The following is a 16,106-nucleotide window of genomic DNA, read 5'->3' as shown; positions in this document are numbered from 1 at the left end:
GTACGAGCTTCTTATTAATATAAAAGTGAGATGAATATTTTTACTATCATAGGCATTGCACCTGTATAACACATTTAGGAATACAAGGCTTAGACCTAGTCCTTCTTTAACTTTCTTAACTTATTTGAGATGGTTAGCCTGTGAGTTAAGGGACTATAGCAAATTCATGGCTTTGAGTTTATTGTTAGGGAGTTTTCTATATTTTCTTTAGAAATAGCTGAGAGGAGTTAACAGACAACAGTCCAGATTGCCTTACATAAACAGTTGGTTTTCAAAACATCAGAAGTCCACAAAATTGACATTACAAACATTTCTGTAGTAATGTTCATTTTGATTAGAGACCTGTCTGCTCCTGACAGCTTCCTGTCTTGGATTCTAAGAAGAAATTGAGCATCTTTGGAGTTACTTCAATTGTGGTGAGACAGCCACTAGGCAAGAATTGCCTCTTTCCATCTACAGACAAAATACTGTCCAGAAAAGGACACACTTGCAGAATAGTCAACTGATTATATCTGCTAAGACAGAGTAATCAGCCCTTAATAATTCTGCATCACTAGGTCTGTCAGATGATCCTGGGCCAGAAGGCTGAAGATCGGATGCTCCAACATTCTGTAGTATAGGGACTGTCCAGGTGTTCAGCGGTCTCTATAAATTGGCTAAGTTTTAGAAGCTATGCTTTATACTTCCCATAATCTCAGTTAACTCAGTCATTCTGGATTTCTGATGGAGTTGAAAATTTATAGTCCTATAGCCAATCCTTGCTATTTACTTTCAGAGAAAAAAATCGAGAGGATGGTTTTCAGCTGACATTCATTCTAAAGCCGAGAAAAAAAAAGTCAGGTTCAGAACTAAGTCTTTTATTTAGGAGAGATGACAGAGGTTCTGCTTAGTCAACAAAATGATGGACTGGGTATTAGATCTATCTTGCACCTTACTGACATAAATTGGTATAGTTATGCTCTAACTGTATTTTGAGAGAAAAGTTTTATTTTAACAGGAAGGGTGATATGTAGGAGGAGCTAAGGTGGGAGGAGTAAGGAGAGGAGGAGTAAGGAGAGGAGAAGGAGAAGGAGAGGAGGAGCTAGGTGACGAGAGAGAGAGAGGGGGGCCAGACATGGAGGCAGATGTTCACATGTCTCTGCCAATCAAAGATAGTTGATATATCTAGGTTGGGTATTAGGTTACACTTCTGATTGATATTGAGCATTACCAAACTTATAAAGCCTTTGGTTGACATTTAAAATAATTGTATAAAAGCAAAAAGGAGAAGGGGGTATGGAATAGGGGTTTTCTAGGGAGGGGAAATGGGGAAAGGGGATGGCATCTGAAATGTAAATAAAATATCCAATAAAAAAAAACAAACAAACAAAAAAACTATGGTGTCCTTATTTCAAATACAATTCTTGTTTTAAGTGTGGTGTTTTAAAATATCAGACTAAACATAAAAATTCATCATATTGATTTAATACAGTGGAATATTAATTTGTTTGATTTGACTTATTGATTGCATTAAACAAATATTGTAGACACATTTGTCATTGTCTTCTCATGTAAAACTTCCTTTTCCTGCCCTGCACACCACAGCCACTATTCTGCTGTTGATTCTAACTAACACTCACAACTTATACTGTTGCTACACTCCAATAACTCTTTACTCTAAAAGAAATGAACAAGATCTCCTTATTTATTATTCCTTCTTTTCATGTCTACTATATGACAGCTGTTTAGGTATCAGAGAGTGACTGTGGTTTCATAGAATGAATTGGGTAGTGTTCCTTCTTTTTGTATTTTGTGTGCTAGTTTGAGGAGTATTGGTATTAGGTCTTCTCCGAAGGACTTGTAGAATTCTGCACTAAAACCATCCTACCCTGGCCCTTTTTTGGTTGGTGGGTATTTAATGACTACTTCTATTTCCTTAGGGATTATAGAACTGTTTAGATAGTCTGCCTGATATTGACTTAATTTATGTATTTGGTTTCTGTCTAGAAAATCATCCATTTCACCTAGATTTTCCAGTTTTGTTTACTATAGGCTTTTATGGTAAAATCTGAGTTTATTTTTATTTCCTCAGTTTCTCTTGTTATGTCTCTCTTTTCATTACTACTTTTGTTAAATTGAATACTGTTTCAGTGCTAATTAGTTAGTTTGGCTGAAGGTTTATCTATTTTGTTGCTTTTCTCAAGGAACCAGATTTTGGTTTTGTTGATTCTTTGTATCTTTCTCTTTGCTTCTAATTGGTTAATTTCAGCCCTGAGCTTTACTATTTTTTGCCATCTATTCCTCTTAAGTATGTTGGCTTGTTTCTGTTCTAGAGCTTTCAGGTGTACTCTTAAGTTGCTGGTATGGGATCTCTCCAATTTCTTTATGATGGTACTCAGTGCTGTGAATTTTCCTCTTAATACTGCTTTAATTGGGTCCCATAAATTTGGGCTATGCTGTGTCTTCATTTTCATTGAATTCTGTAGTTTTTTATTTTTCTTTATTTCTTCCCTGACCAAAATATTGTTGAGTAGAGAGATGCTCAGTTTACATGAATATGTGGGCTTTCTGTTGTTTTTGTTGTTATTGAAGTCCAGCCTTAATCCATGTTAGTCTGATAGAATGTGTGGGATTATTTCAATCTTCTTGTATATATTGAGGCTTGTTTTGTGTCTGAATAAATGGTCCATTAAGGATAAGGTAACATGAGAAACTGAGAAGAAGGTATCTCTCTTATTTTGGGGTGAAATGTTCTATAGATATCTGGTAAACTCATTTGGTTCATAACTTCTGTTAATTTCATTGTGTCTCTGTTTAGTTTCTGCTTCAGTGACCTATCTATTGGTGACATTGGAGTGTTCAAGTCTCCCACTATTAATGTATGAAGTTCAATGTGTGCTTTGAACTTTAGTAAACTTTCTTTTACTAATGTGGGTGCCCTTGCATTGGGGCATAGATGTTCAGATTTAAGACTTCCTCTTGGTGAATTTTTCCTTTGGTGAATATGAGGTATCCTTCCTCATCACTTTTGACAACTTTTGGTTCAAAGTCTATTTTATTGAATATTAGAATGGCTACTTCAGATTGTTTGGAAAACTTTCTTTCTAGACCTTTACACTCTCTAAGACTTTATTATCCACTCCATTTAGTTAGCTTTAACTTTAATTTAGTTAACTATTTTTTTTTCATTTTGCTTATTAATCACACGAGTTTCTGCTTTGTTGTGTGCCCAGTCAGCAAAGTAGCATGCAAGGCACTGAAGAGCACCAATTAGACAATGGTAGATGGCATGAGCTGATTTAGAAGTGTACAAGAGTGGACTGAGTGCTTAGGAGAGGGTGTAGAATACTTGGTTTCCATGGTAGATATAACAGAATGATGGTGAGAGAGTTACCTCAGAAGTAGATGATGAAAGTATATTAGCACTATGAACCAGGCTAATAGCATGGAGATCAGGCTGCAAATTGTCTTAATTATGATTTCTATTGTTGTGAAGAGAGATCATGACCATAGTAAATCTTTTAAAGGAAAGTGTTGAATTGGGGCTGTTTAATCAGAGGTTTATTCCATTCTCTTTATGACAGAAAGAATAGTGGCATGCAGGCAGATATGATTGTAGAGAGTTAACTGAAAATTCCAATTCTGGTTCTCCAGGGATAAATCATAAATTGCTATTACTGTGATTTGGATGTCTTCAGCTTAATTCTGAAACATTGTTCATGCTATATAGAGATCAATAGTCATCTCAAATCTCAGTACTGCTAATAGTTTCCAAAGGGGCTTTGCAAGTTTCCAAGAAAGAGAGGCAATTAATAGTACTCCCTAGATATAAAGCCAATGAACCACAATAATAAGCAGAATGGCAAGACACATCCAAGAGTGCAGTAGTGACATCTTGGAGCAAACCAACAACTGAATAATTGTCCTTAAGACCCAATGAGGGAATCCATGCCTAGTACTATGAAACAAAGTTTATGAACTCAAGAGGAGAGCCTACTATTGCCCAATTCTTAAACCAGTAGAATTTTCAACATGATTTAAAATTCTTAATCTTATATCCATAAATAAATTTGGCTTTCACACCTCATCAAAGAAGCTTCTCTTTGCAGTAGACAGAGACTAGCACAGAAATACAACTTACATATCACAGGAATCCACAATTGGTCAAACTGCAGAAAACAACTGACTTTAGGGTGACAATCTCCATTGATTCCTCTATAATACAACTCCTACATTTAAAGCTCAAGGAGCATTGATAAAGAGAATCAGAAAGACTATAAGATATAGGGGATCAGGATGTATGTTTTGAGGCAATGTCTTCTATACATGCCATAGAGGTACATATCTTAACAATATAGTTGACTAAACAAGACCTACACAGCAAAAACACCAACTGACATCCAAACATGGCAAAGGAAAATTTCATCAGACCCTAACATTAGATACAGAGCTACAGGCAATTAATTGCTGCTGTGAGAAGGAGAAAATCAGTGTTCTTCAGGAATGGGACCTAATTGGTTATCCAATCCAGGGCAGTCAGCTATAAACACATATATACATAAGCAACATTAGAAAGGCTCTGTAAGTTGTATTTAAATATACATATAATGATAATTAAAGAAGGTGTCATGAATTTGAGAAAAACTGGGAGGAGACAATTGGTGTTTAAGGAAGGGGAATAGAGATAGTTGCAATAGAGATAATGTAAATACGGGACTCATGTATCAAAGTCTCCAGAAATAAATATTAAATGAGATAGACATAAAAAACAGGTCTACACACAAAACAGATCTAAATGCCCACTGAATGGTAGGTGGGTCTCATACAAGAAAATAGAGTGGGAGCCTACAGTATAGATGTTAAGACTTAGATGTTCCTTAGAATGTTACGAATGCATATTTAAGCTCTTGTACTAGGATCCTTGTGTGGCTATAAGAAAATTACTTAATCACTTTGAAATTCAATTTATTAACCTGTAAAACATGGGAAATATAGGTACATAAGAGAATCATTGGAAGGACTGATTGTAATTTGGCCAACCCAATGTAAAGTCCTTGGTAAATGAATACTACAAATGCGATAAAAGCTATTCATTGTTACTGTTACTAAACATACTAGTTATCCCTACAAAGAACTCTGTGGTTATTGTTCAATGTAATTCTCACAGAAAACCTAAAAAAGGATGTCATGTACATTCACAGAGTAAAGAAAAAAAAAAGCTGAGGCCCAAAGGGGATAAGCAGTTGCTAAGAAAAGAAAACAAGTCTCTCCATCTCACATACAGCACATTACCTCTGGGGTTTGAAAGATAATCAGTTTACTAAAGAGCTAAAGTGAATGAAAGTTGTTGTATTGCACAGCTACTCCAGTTCATCATCTCTATTGCTAAGGCTACCAATCATCTAAGGACATGGCCCAATACCCTCAATAGGGAGCAACTGTGTTCCCGTCAACTTCCTGTTTTGCCAAGCACAGTGCTTCCATGGCCTCTCCTAGGATCATTACAGAAATCTCAAGACACGGTCCCTCTGGTACTCCCTAACAAGGTTCTAGGTGGGAACACGAGTTATCCTTGAGGATTTGCTATGGTTACAATAGGCCTTTTCTGACTTGCCTGCTTTCTTGGGTTTCCCCTTCATTACTAGACCCAACGCAGCTTCTCTCCTCAACCACAAGCTTAGAAGACAGGCTGGCTCAGTCTTCAAATCCTGTTTATAGCAGGCATGTAGAGGAGCTATATTCTCAGCCTCAAGACCATGCTCTACCTACAGTTCCCTGTGTAACTTTGGGACAGCAAACAGCACTTTATTCCCTTGTCTATTAAACTGAGCTTGTGTCCTATCTCCTCTGTGTGCCTTTAGATAATGTGAGGATTAGGCCAAAGACATAGGAAAAATTCTGGATCCCTACTGTGATGTGAAGCTCTACTTGCCTCACAGCAGTGGTGTTTATTAGGGCTTGTGTCTTTAACATGACCTTCTCTGTTCCCAAACCTCCTCTCATTCCTTGGGAATCCTCAGGACAGAGATGCCTCAGCCTCTCTTTGTCTTCCTTCCCTCTATATATACATATAGCGCCTTGTTGCCATCCCTAAAGCTGAATGAGTTTGTGTGTTCCTTGTTCCCTCACATCACTTCTACGATGATTCCTGTGCCATCACCAGGTGAGTATTCATGCCATTTCCTTTGTCCTAAGTCACCTAAGGTGGGGGTTCAGATGTTTCTCTGACATTCTTGGTCTTACAGATATGTTGATCAGTGTGTCAAAAGCAAAATGGAGACTTGGAGCATCAGGTAAATCTTCCCCAAGTGAAGGAGAGATCAGATTCAGCATCGGCAATGCTCCTCACCACTGATGGTCTTCTCAAGATCCCTTCAACCACAGACATCTTGGATGGTGCTGGTAGGTGACTTTACATATGCCCATTCTCTTGTTGGTTGAGAACAAGGTAATAGCTATCATTCTGTGCCATGGTAGGTCTTTTAAAAGAAATAATTGTTATGATTGTAAAAAATAAATTGTAGAGTTTATATTGACTGGGAAGCTGTACCGGACATACGTTCCTGACCCACCACTGCTTACCTATATCCCTGGTGGGACAAGCTGCCTTGCCTCAAGTTTTTAGACCTTGTGGAGCAGAGAATCAAAAAAAAAAAGTTATAATGACTCTTGTATTGTTCTTAAATGTGACCAGTTATTAGGACTCAATCATGGACTGGTCTAGAAGTCAATCCAATATTAGAAATAACAGTCTTCATTTGGAAGTCTGGTTCTGGACATTTTCAGAGATGTATTTGGAAGTTAGCTGCCATTCTATATAATGTCATGTTAGCAAAAAATAAAGTTGGAGCAGGATCTGGATTTCAAACAGGTTAAGGCTCTTTTATTTGTCAAGTTAAATTACTTTTGTTTCATATACAGTATTTAATGTAAGTTGCATTCATTGCACACCTTCTAATTGTGTTAGTGTTTTTGAAATCTGGCATGTCAGTTATAGAGGTCTAGCAACCAGCTTTTGTTTTATTGCCCTGAGTATCACAGAACCTTGGTATTCTAAAAATAGCTTGCAAGTACTGGAAGAAATAAATCAGGCTTTAGGCAGAAGCAAGAGGGTAGTGGGCTTGATTATTGCTGGAATAACAGCTTTAATTACATTAATTGTTAGCACCACTGCTTCTGCAATTGCTTTGACACAAGAAGTTAAGACAGCTACTTTTGTTAATCACTTAGCAAAAATGTCACTAATGTGTTGAAGATACAAGAGGATTCAGATAAGCATTTGGAAAAATGGATTGGTGATCTTTATCCTATTCAAATTATTGGAAGGGGGTTCAGAATTTAAGAGTAAGGAGCCATCATGTGTGTCATGCCAAATACCATTGGATTCATGTTAGTTCTAAAATTTACAGTGGTGGTCATTATAATTAGGAAAAAGTTTAAAGACACTTGTAGTGTATTTGACATAATTCTAACACTTCTCCAGATGTTTTTAACTTTACATAGTGAGCTTATGGATTTCAAGAATGCTGCTCTGCTGAGCATTAATGTGCTAGATACTGCTGACAAAATTACCCATGGCCTGAGGCCAGTATTTCTATTTTGTTCAAGCTTCAAGAATGGCATATATAGCTGGATCATGCTAACCCTTTTTGTCCTGGGAATACTTTTATTCCTGCCCATCATGTTAAAGCTTGTCTTTAACAACACCAACATGTTGGCAGCCAAAGTACATGGTTTGAACCTGAAAATGGACCCCCAGACAGAGTTATTAAATTAACTGGCTGGCAAGTTAAGAATGGGTAAGATTCTGCACAAAGCCTTACCAACCTAAGGCAGAAGTGCATTGCTTTTGATAATGCATATTCTGTGATGGGTAAGAAAGACATTCTTGTCAGAATGACCTAAGACAGGCTCAGAATTGTTAATGAAATCAAAAACAAGAAGAGGCAGAGAGCCTTGGGGGCTGCTGGGCAAGAATCTGACCATAGGCCAAGGACAAGAAAGTGGGCTACTTGACAGGAATATGACATTAGTCAAGGAAAAGGACATAGGCTTCAGGCAGGAATCTGACATTAGGCTAGAACAAGTAATTTCAGGCAAGAATCTAAATCTTAGGCTAGAACAAAGAAGGAATTTCAGACAGGAATCTAAATTTTAGGCTAGAACAAGGAAGTAGGCTTCAGAAATGAAAGTAACTTTGGGCTAGAACAGGGAAGTTGGCTCAGATATTTTGGTCATCCTGATAAACCCTTAGAATCAGTGATCGTGAGAGTGTTCACAGAATTCTGTTTATTGCCTTGATCTTTGACTATTTGTGTTTATTGTCTTGCTTATTCCTTAACTATTTGTATCTATTGTTTTGCTAGACCCTCAACCTAGAACTGACCTTAATACTTGCATGTAATTAAAATGATATAAAAGCAAAAAGGAGGAGAGGGACGGGATAGGGAATTCAATGAAGGGTAAATGGGAAAAGGGATGACATCTGAAATGTAAATAAATAAAATATCCAATAAAAGTAGAAAAGTATTCATGAGTATGTGTGTTTCTAGAGATTCATGCTCTACCTAGAGTCATCCCAACTACATGGAAATCTGTGCTTTTTACTCAATTGCACTGCATTCCCTTCAAGCCCTTCAAAGTCTAGCTTTTCCAAATACATAGTGGCCCCATAAAAATTAAATTTGGATAAGTCTTGCTAACCACATATGCATTGTTTAAGACTTTGGGGGTTGGATTTTGTTCTTCATTTCTATTATTTTGGGGATTTAAATTTGTCAATAACTTCAGCCACTCATTATTTGGGAAGTAGTGCACAGATACAGTGAGTCAATTAATATAGATCTAAATAATGCTACCATCCTTCTCAATCCTCATCCTCCCAGGAGAAACAGATATTGTACTATAGCAAATATTACTATGCCATGGTAGCCAAAAATTGGGTGTTTTTCTTTAGAAGTAAAAATGTGTTTTATCAATAAATTTTGTATTAGACAATTGACCTGTTACACATTACAAATGTATTGACTTTCAAACACTCCCAGTTCTTTTAACTGGTATACCAAAACAACACTACAAACTTTTTAAATTATTTCTTTTATTTTTGAGGTTATTGTATAATTATATCATTTGGATGGAAGATAGGGAAGGCAGGGGTGACATAAGTTTCAATTTTAAGTGTTCAAATGTATAAATTTCTCCACCTCACTGAGAGATACTGTTGTGTAGTGGGATATTGTCCCACTACATTTGTATAAAGTTCAGCGAATGACCTGTATGAGAGGTAGGTGGAGTGAGGAGTCAGGAGGAGAGAAGGAGAGGAAGGAGAGGAGATTAATGGGAGAGAAGAGGAGACTGGCAATGATGGAGGAGGACAAATTGGTCGAGAGCAGTCCTGGGTAACAATATATATCTAAAGATTAGGTATTGGATAACAATCTAATTGTGTGTGCATCTTGTTAATTGAGCATTTCCAAATATATAAATCCATTGTTTAATTATTAAGCCTTGAGAGTCTCATTTCTACTAGGAATCGTGAGCATGGTGGGTATTGTCTCGGGTTCAGCCGAGCTTTGCGGAGACAGAGTGGTGGATTGGCAAAGCCATTCCCCACGATGGCATCTCCTGGGTGCCAGGGCCTGCGTATTTATCTAGCAGGAGCTGCGGGAAAATGGTGGCTGTCCAGGAACAAGCCGGACCAGGAGCGTTTTTGTTTTTTTTTTTTTAATATTACATGCAATATTGTTGATTTCTTCCTTGCACATTTATTTAAAGAAACTCATGCAGCCGAAGCCTAGAGCCAATGGAACCACTGTTACTGAATTCATTCTGCTGGGTTTGGTGGAGACACCAGAGCTGTGGCCAGTTGTCTTCATACTCTTCCTCTTGGCTTATATGACAACGGTTGGGGGCAACCTGACCATCCTGGCAGCTGTCCTGGTGGAACCCAAACTGCACACTCCCATGTACTTCTTCCTGGGGAATCTTTCAGTGATGGATGTGGGGTGCATCAGTGTTACTATTCCCTCCATGTTGGTTAGGCTCTTGGCCCACAAGCTTACAGTTCCATATAGAGCCTGCCTCACACAGCTCTTCTTCTTCCATCTGCTGGCTGGGGTTGACTGCTTCCTGTTGACAGCCATGGCTTATGACCGCTTCCTGGCCATCTGCCGGCCCCTCACTTACAGCACCCGAATGAACCTTTCAGTCCAGAGAATTTTGGTGGCCTCGTCCTGGGCTTGTTCCTTCGGCAATGCACTGAGCCACACTGTCGCCATGTCCACACTTCACTTCTGTGGCCCCAATGTGATCGATAACTTCTACTGTGACCTTCCCCAGCTCTTCGAACTGTCCTGCTCCAGTACCCAGCTCAATGAGCTGCTGCTCTTTGCACTGAGTTTCATAATGGCAGGAATCCCCATGGCACTCATTTTTACCTCTTATATGCATGTGGCAGCTGCTGTTCTGCGAATCCGCTCTGCTGAAGGCAGGAAGAAAGCCTTCTCCACATGCAGCTCTCACCTCACTGTGGTTGCCATGTTCTATGGCTCAGGCATGTTTAACTACATGAGACTTGGTTCCATCAAACTTGCAGATAAGGATAAAGCTATTGGGATTTTCAACACTGTCATTAACCCTATGCTGAACCCACTCATCTACAGTCTCAGGAACCCTGATGTGCAGGCTGCCTTCTGGAGGGTATTCACAGGGAGACGACCAGCAGCTTGAGGAGGTCTCAAGGCTCCTTCCACATATTTCATTTAAAACTACAGCTGAGAATAAGGGTCTCCTCTAGTTTCAAATGCAAGAACAAATTTTCAGAACTCTCATCTCATAGCTTAATTTAATGGATGATAATTATTGTTGCCTAAAGAGTTCATACCCATGTATAGATGATGGTGTGTACATAGGTCCTCCTAGGTCTGCCCTTTGATGCATACTACCTTTACTTAGTGTATTTTCCCTTTAGCTGGAGTTCCCAGAGTGTCTCAGCAAATGTTCCCTAGGGAGTCTTCTTTATTCCTCAAGTTTGGGTACAGTTGTTCTGTGTATGCAACCTAACACTTGAGGAGAATTGACTCATTCCTCTTCTACAATTCTGTATGATTCAAAGGAAATGAGAAAAATCTTGCTCTCTGGTTTCATATTCCCTAGTAACCGGTATCTGTATGCTGCTCACAGACCTGACTGTACAAAACTGCACTCACATGAGAGAAATGTTATGACAGTATCAAGTATCATCCTCACATTTCTAAATTTTTGAAAGATAAGAATTTATACTCTAAACATTTAAAAAATTTAAACTCCACACTACTCAATATTAAATTCCTCTGTAAATTCTCACTCTTCACCTCTAACACCCAAATCTGTAAATCTAAGTGTCAATGCAGATCACACTGTGATGGTTCAAAGAGTGTGGCTCTAGTCTAGAATGTTCTCAATCCTGTTTGCTGTTTCCCAGCCATGTATCAAGTCATCACTCAGGTGCCTCTTCCTCCTACTACATTTTTTAGAACTAATCTATTCTTGACAGTGCTACTGTCTCATTGATCTGTCTCTAATCCATAAATCCATCTAACACTCTCACCTGATCTGAATTTATGAATTAACTTCTTCATGTGGGTGGGTAGCCTGGAGGGATGGGCTAAGATAGAGAAGGAAAGAGGACATAAAAGAAGATAGTAGGTAGAAGATTTGTGGAAAATGAAGATCAAACCATGTGGGCATAAGGAGAGATTGAAATCAAGGATCAAGAGGTTGAGAAGAAATAACAGAAGCATTACAGATACTAACATTGGCTATAGGGATAGAATCACAGATGAGAACTAATGCAAAAATAGGTAAGATGCCAAGAGGCTGTTAAAAGATTTCAGAGGGATAAAGTTTATATGTCAGAGATGGATGCTTTGAATTTCCTATTCTGTATGGTCCTGCAATAACTAGTTTCTGGCTGCCCTGGGGCCATTGTAGTGAAGCCACCTCTCTGTTTACTCACAAAGATCATGGGAATTTTTTAATAATTTGGAGACCTCCTTTTTCTTTAAAATCTATATCCAGATTTTTTTTTAAACTAGAAATCTCTTCACAATTTAAATTTGTTATTAGCAATGAAATACACTGTGTGTTAAAAACTCAAATGGTGCAGAATGTCACCACTGCCTTTCTACACCAGACACAGAGAGAGAGAGAGAGAGAGAGAGAGAGAGAGACTCACATACTTACACACACATACCCACACACAAATACACACACAGAGACGCACACACTCACACACACCCACACACAAACACAAACAAATGCACGCACATATTCAGAACACCACATAGATTTACAGCTATCCTTCCTCTTTTGCATTATATAGCTCTCTAAATCAGCCTATAAGACCATCTTTTTAACCTTTTTATTGATTCTTCATGAATTTCACATCAAGCACCCCAATCCCACTCATCTTCCTGTTGCTTTGTATCTTCTCTCTGCCCTTGCAACCTCCTCTCCCAGAAGAAAAGAAAGCAAGATTGGATAGAAACAGTCTTGGCATGGAAGCTGTAATGTGTCCCACAGTATACATTTTTGTTCACACATCTTTACTTGCAAAGGTTCATTGCAATGCTCTGGTTTGAGGCCTCCAGCTTCTGCTACATTATCAATACTGGATCCTCACAGGAGCTCCTCTTAGATGTCCCATTGTTGCCCTGTCATGGAGATCCTGCAGCTTTGGATCTGCAATACAAAAGAATTTTCACATGTTCCAACACATCACAGTGTAGGATGACCCTACATCCAGTGAGGGAAAGGTTCAGCTCTCCCACTCTTAAAACCTTAGGGCTAGCTCTCCTGTCTGCTGCATGCTGGGAGGGAAGGCAGAAGGGAGCTACAAGCCCATCTTATCCATTTTTAAATCTATAAATATTCTATTTTATATATTAACTATAATAGACTTTGCCCATTTTTATAATTTTTGCTTTTGTAATTGCTAACAATTCTGAGAGTAATATTTCTATGCAAAATCAATTAACTCCACTGGTTACGTTGCTACAAGTAATGTATAAGTATGGGTGCGTGTGCATATGTGCTTTAAAATGTAAAGCCATATTTAAACTTTAATAAGTATTCTGGCTTTCTTTTTGCAAAATAATGTGTCCAGCACTTTGCATCTTGATTGGCAGTTGAAAGAAAGCTTATTACGTACATCTTTGATATCACTGGGTATTATAAATGTATCTTTTGTCTTTGATAATTAAACAAAACATTGTGTTGTTTTCTAATTTGAATTATTTTATAAATGTAATTATTTCTAAAAAATGGATGGATAGATAGATAGATATTAATTTATATGTTATTTTAATTTCAGCAAATTGTCTATCCTGATATAATTGAAGAGAAAAAAAAGTATCAGGACAGATTCCATCTAGTCCTCTAAACTATTTTAAGCCACTGTCCTTGAGAAACCTTGTCTCCTGTTCTTAGAAGAAGCAGAAAATTGCTGTCCTTGGAGTAATAAGACCCCCACCCTTGAGCTCTGGGAAAGAGACCATAGAGTATTCCCAGCAGTCAAAAATAGATATAACAGCTGTGGCCAGCTTGCAACAACAGGAAAAACTGGTCACTGATAACAGAATGAGTTATTCATTCCCAGGTCAAAGACACCCCCCTTTCAGATGTGTAATCTCTCCTAGTTGTCTCAACAAATGCTACCAGTTTGGAGGTTAACATTCTTTTACCCATTTACCCAGTCATGTAATGCCAAGGCTTGAAAACCCCAGCTTGCAAAATTTCCCTATATAAACCCTAGGCCCCTAGGCATCACGTTCCTAACCTGTTACCTGTTGCACAGAGAGGGTTGTGACCCAAGTTCAAACTTAAATAAAGACTCTCATGTGATTGCATCGGAACTGTGGTCCCTGGTAGTCTCTTTGAGATCTCGTAAACTGGGCATTACATAAGCGAGGTTGTAGTAAAGAAACCACCAAACTGACTGCTTCATGTTTAGGGGCAAGTTTTTATTGTAGATAAAAGAGAGAACAGCCAGAGGCATCTAGAAGAGTCTAAAGCAGAGAAAAGAAAGAAGAGGACTGAATGTGGCCAGAGCTACAAAAGCAGAGAGCAGAAAAATCATGTGGGCTTAAGGAGAACAAATAGCTGAGGGGAGGGAAGCCTGTGAACTGAAGCAGCCTGGGAACTTAGGGTAGAGAAAGAGGTGAGAAGAATAGCCAGCATGCGAATGTAGACTTTGAAATGCATAAGGATTCATGTTAATTCAGACTGCAGGTTTCTGGAGAGACGCACGAGCTTTGATATGTAAGGGAAATGGCTCTGTTTGCCAGGTAGAAATTCTTAAGAAACCTATAAAGTGCTATTCCCTCTATACTCCAACTTGAGCTGAAACAAGACTGTCATCTCCCTTTTGGGGAATTGGGGTTCTCTTTGGACAAACATCCAGTTTTGGGGAGAGTAAGGTGGCTGCCCTTTGATTCATTGTTTACCTTTTTAAATTTTACTTCCTTCATTATTAATTAAATGAAATTTATCTGGTAAGTAAAACTTGTATATATTCATGGGCTAGCATCCTTTAATACCCATACACATTGCATAACTTTGACAATGATTAAGAAACACTATTCATGTTTCAAGATGTTTGCCCTGTACCACACACACACACATAATTTTCAATTCCCCACTGTGTTTAAATTTTAGAGCCCCAATACCCAAATGAAGTTTCACATTTTCATGAAATTCATCTTCTTTGTTTTGTATCAAGCTCATGGTAAAAAGACTTTTGCATTTAAACATTGTATCAAGGTTGTACCTGCCGGTGCTATCTTTAATGCTTTCTTTAGTACTTCCGGGTTTCCCTTTATGCTAAGTATTTGATGTACTTGGTGATTATTTGTATATGTACTCAAACTTTGATCTCCATTGATTACAACTATCTCATCACAAAAAAAAAAAAAAAATACCCTTGGTTCACCTAGAAAATGTGTGTGATGAACAGCAAAAATCAAAATACTGTATAATATCCAAGCTATCATCCCAGAGAGACTTTTAGTCAAGAGACATTTGCCTAATAACCAACATGTACTAAGAAAACAGACAAATCCTGTAGGAATTCTACAACTCAGTGGTGCCCGATGGAAACATTATTCCTCTTACAATACTAGAAGCACGCCAAAACATGGAGTTCAGATAGGCAAAAGAGGCAAACAGATACTTTACAAAGGAAGATATACAGATACAGGATAGATATGCAACACATTCAGCCATCAGAAGAAAGCAAACTAAAGGCACAAGGCCACTGGTGCTGAATGTCTGGAAGATTCTGTTCCCTTCAGCTTTTAGTCCATTTCCTTGCTTTACAGGAAACTTAAGCAATGATACCTCTGGTTCCAGGTAAGGTCTCTGCTCCCTGGGCCTTCTGGTTCCTTCTTGAGCCCTCCTCTAATGGTCTACCATCATCCTGCCTGAGCTTCTAAACACACTTCAGTAGTTCACTTGGAACGACTCTAAGCATTTTTGCAAGGAGACCCAGATCTGACTTAGGAAAATTCTCTCATACCAGGTAAATCTCTGTTACCACAACTATGCTCACACCTTGGCCGTAACTTGTTCTTGCAATGCTTCCAGGAAACAGGAATTCTCAAGTCTGAACAAGACTGCTAGAGAATGAGTCACCTCCTTGCTGCTACTGAAACACACTTCTATATACTGAATGCCTTAAAACCACAGAAATTTATTATTTCATCTTCTAGAGACCAAAAGTCTGAAATAATTCCAATAAAACTAATGTAAAGGCATTAACAGTTACAGTTCTTCCTGAAGGCTCTGGGGTGGTAAAACTATTCCATGTCTGTAGTTCTGTTGGCTCCTGGTATCCCTTGACTTGCTGACACATGCTTCCAACCCTTATTTCCCATGACTTCCATCATCATGTTGCCTCATCTTCTACAATAATGTCCTTGAGACTGTCAGAACTAGTTACTGCTGAACCACACAGAATAGGAAAGACAAATCTTCTATCCCTGATGTATTGATTTAAACCCTCCCTAAATCATCAACACATTGCCTTCCTGTGACCACAATCAACACCTTCCAGAGCAACCTACCACTTCCAGAATTATTTTCAAATTCCA

The 16,106-nt window shown here is 38.3% G+C and overlaps 1 protein-coding gene across 1 annotated transcript; it reads left to right on the top strand.

Moving 5' to 3' along the window:
* Window positions 1-5,587: 5,587 nt before the first annotated feature.
* Window positions 5,588-13,719, top strand: LOC117711763 (olfactory receptor 3A1-like). Its single transcript, XM_076936340.1, has 3 exons — window positions 5,588-6,142; window positions 6,225-6,381; window positions 9,754-13,719. The coding sequence occupies exons 2-3, from the start codon at window positions 6,334-6,336 to the stop codon at window positions 10,705-10,707; spliced, it is 1,002 nt and encodes a 333-aa protein (XP_076792455.1). The 5' UTR covers window positions 5,588-6,142; window positions 6,225-6,333; the 3' UTR covers window positions 10,708-13,719.
* Window positions 13,720-16,106: the final 2,387 nt, after the last annotated feature.

Source organism: Arvicanthis niloticus, chromosome 6 (assembly GCF_011762505.2).
Source record: "Arvicanthis niloticus isolate mArvNil1 chromosome 6, mArvNil1.pat.X, whole genome shotgun sequence".
Taxonomy (NCBI): Eukaryota; Metazoa; Chordata; class Mammalia; order Rodentia; family Muridae; genus Arvicanthis; species Arvicanthis niloticus.
This window is presented reverse-complemented; position numbering and strand designations above follow the sequence as displayed.

Coding starts and splice junctions, on each gene's coding strand:
- LOC117711763 (XM_076936340.1), top strand. CDS start 6,334: ATGGTCTTCTCAAGATCCCTTCAACCACAGACATCTTGGATGGTGCTG. Junction 6,382..9,753: donor AGACATCTTGGATGGTGCTG/GTAGGTGACTTT, acceptor ATTTATTTAAAG/AAACTCATGCAGCCGAAGCC.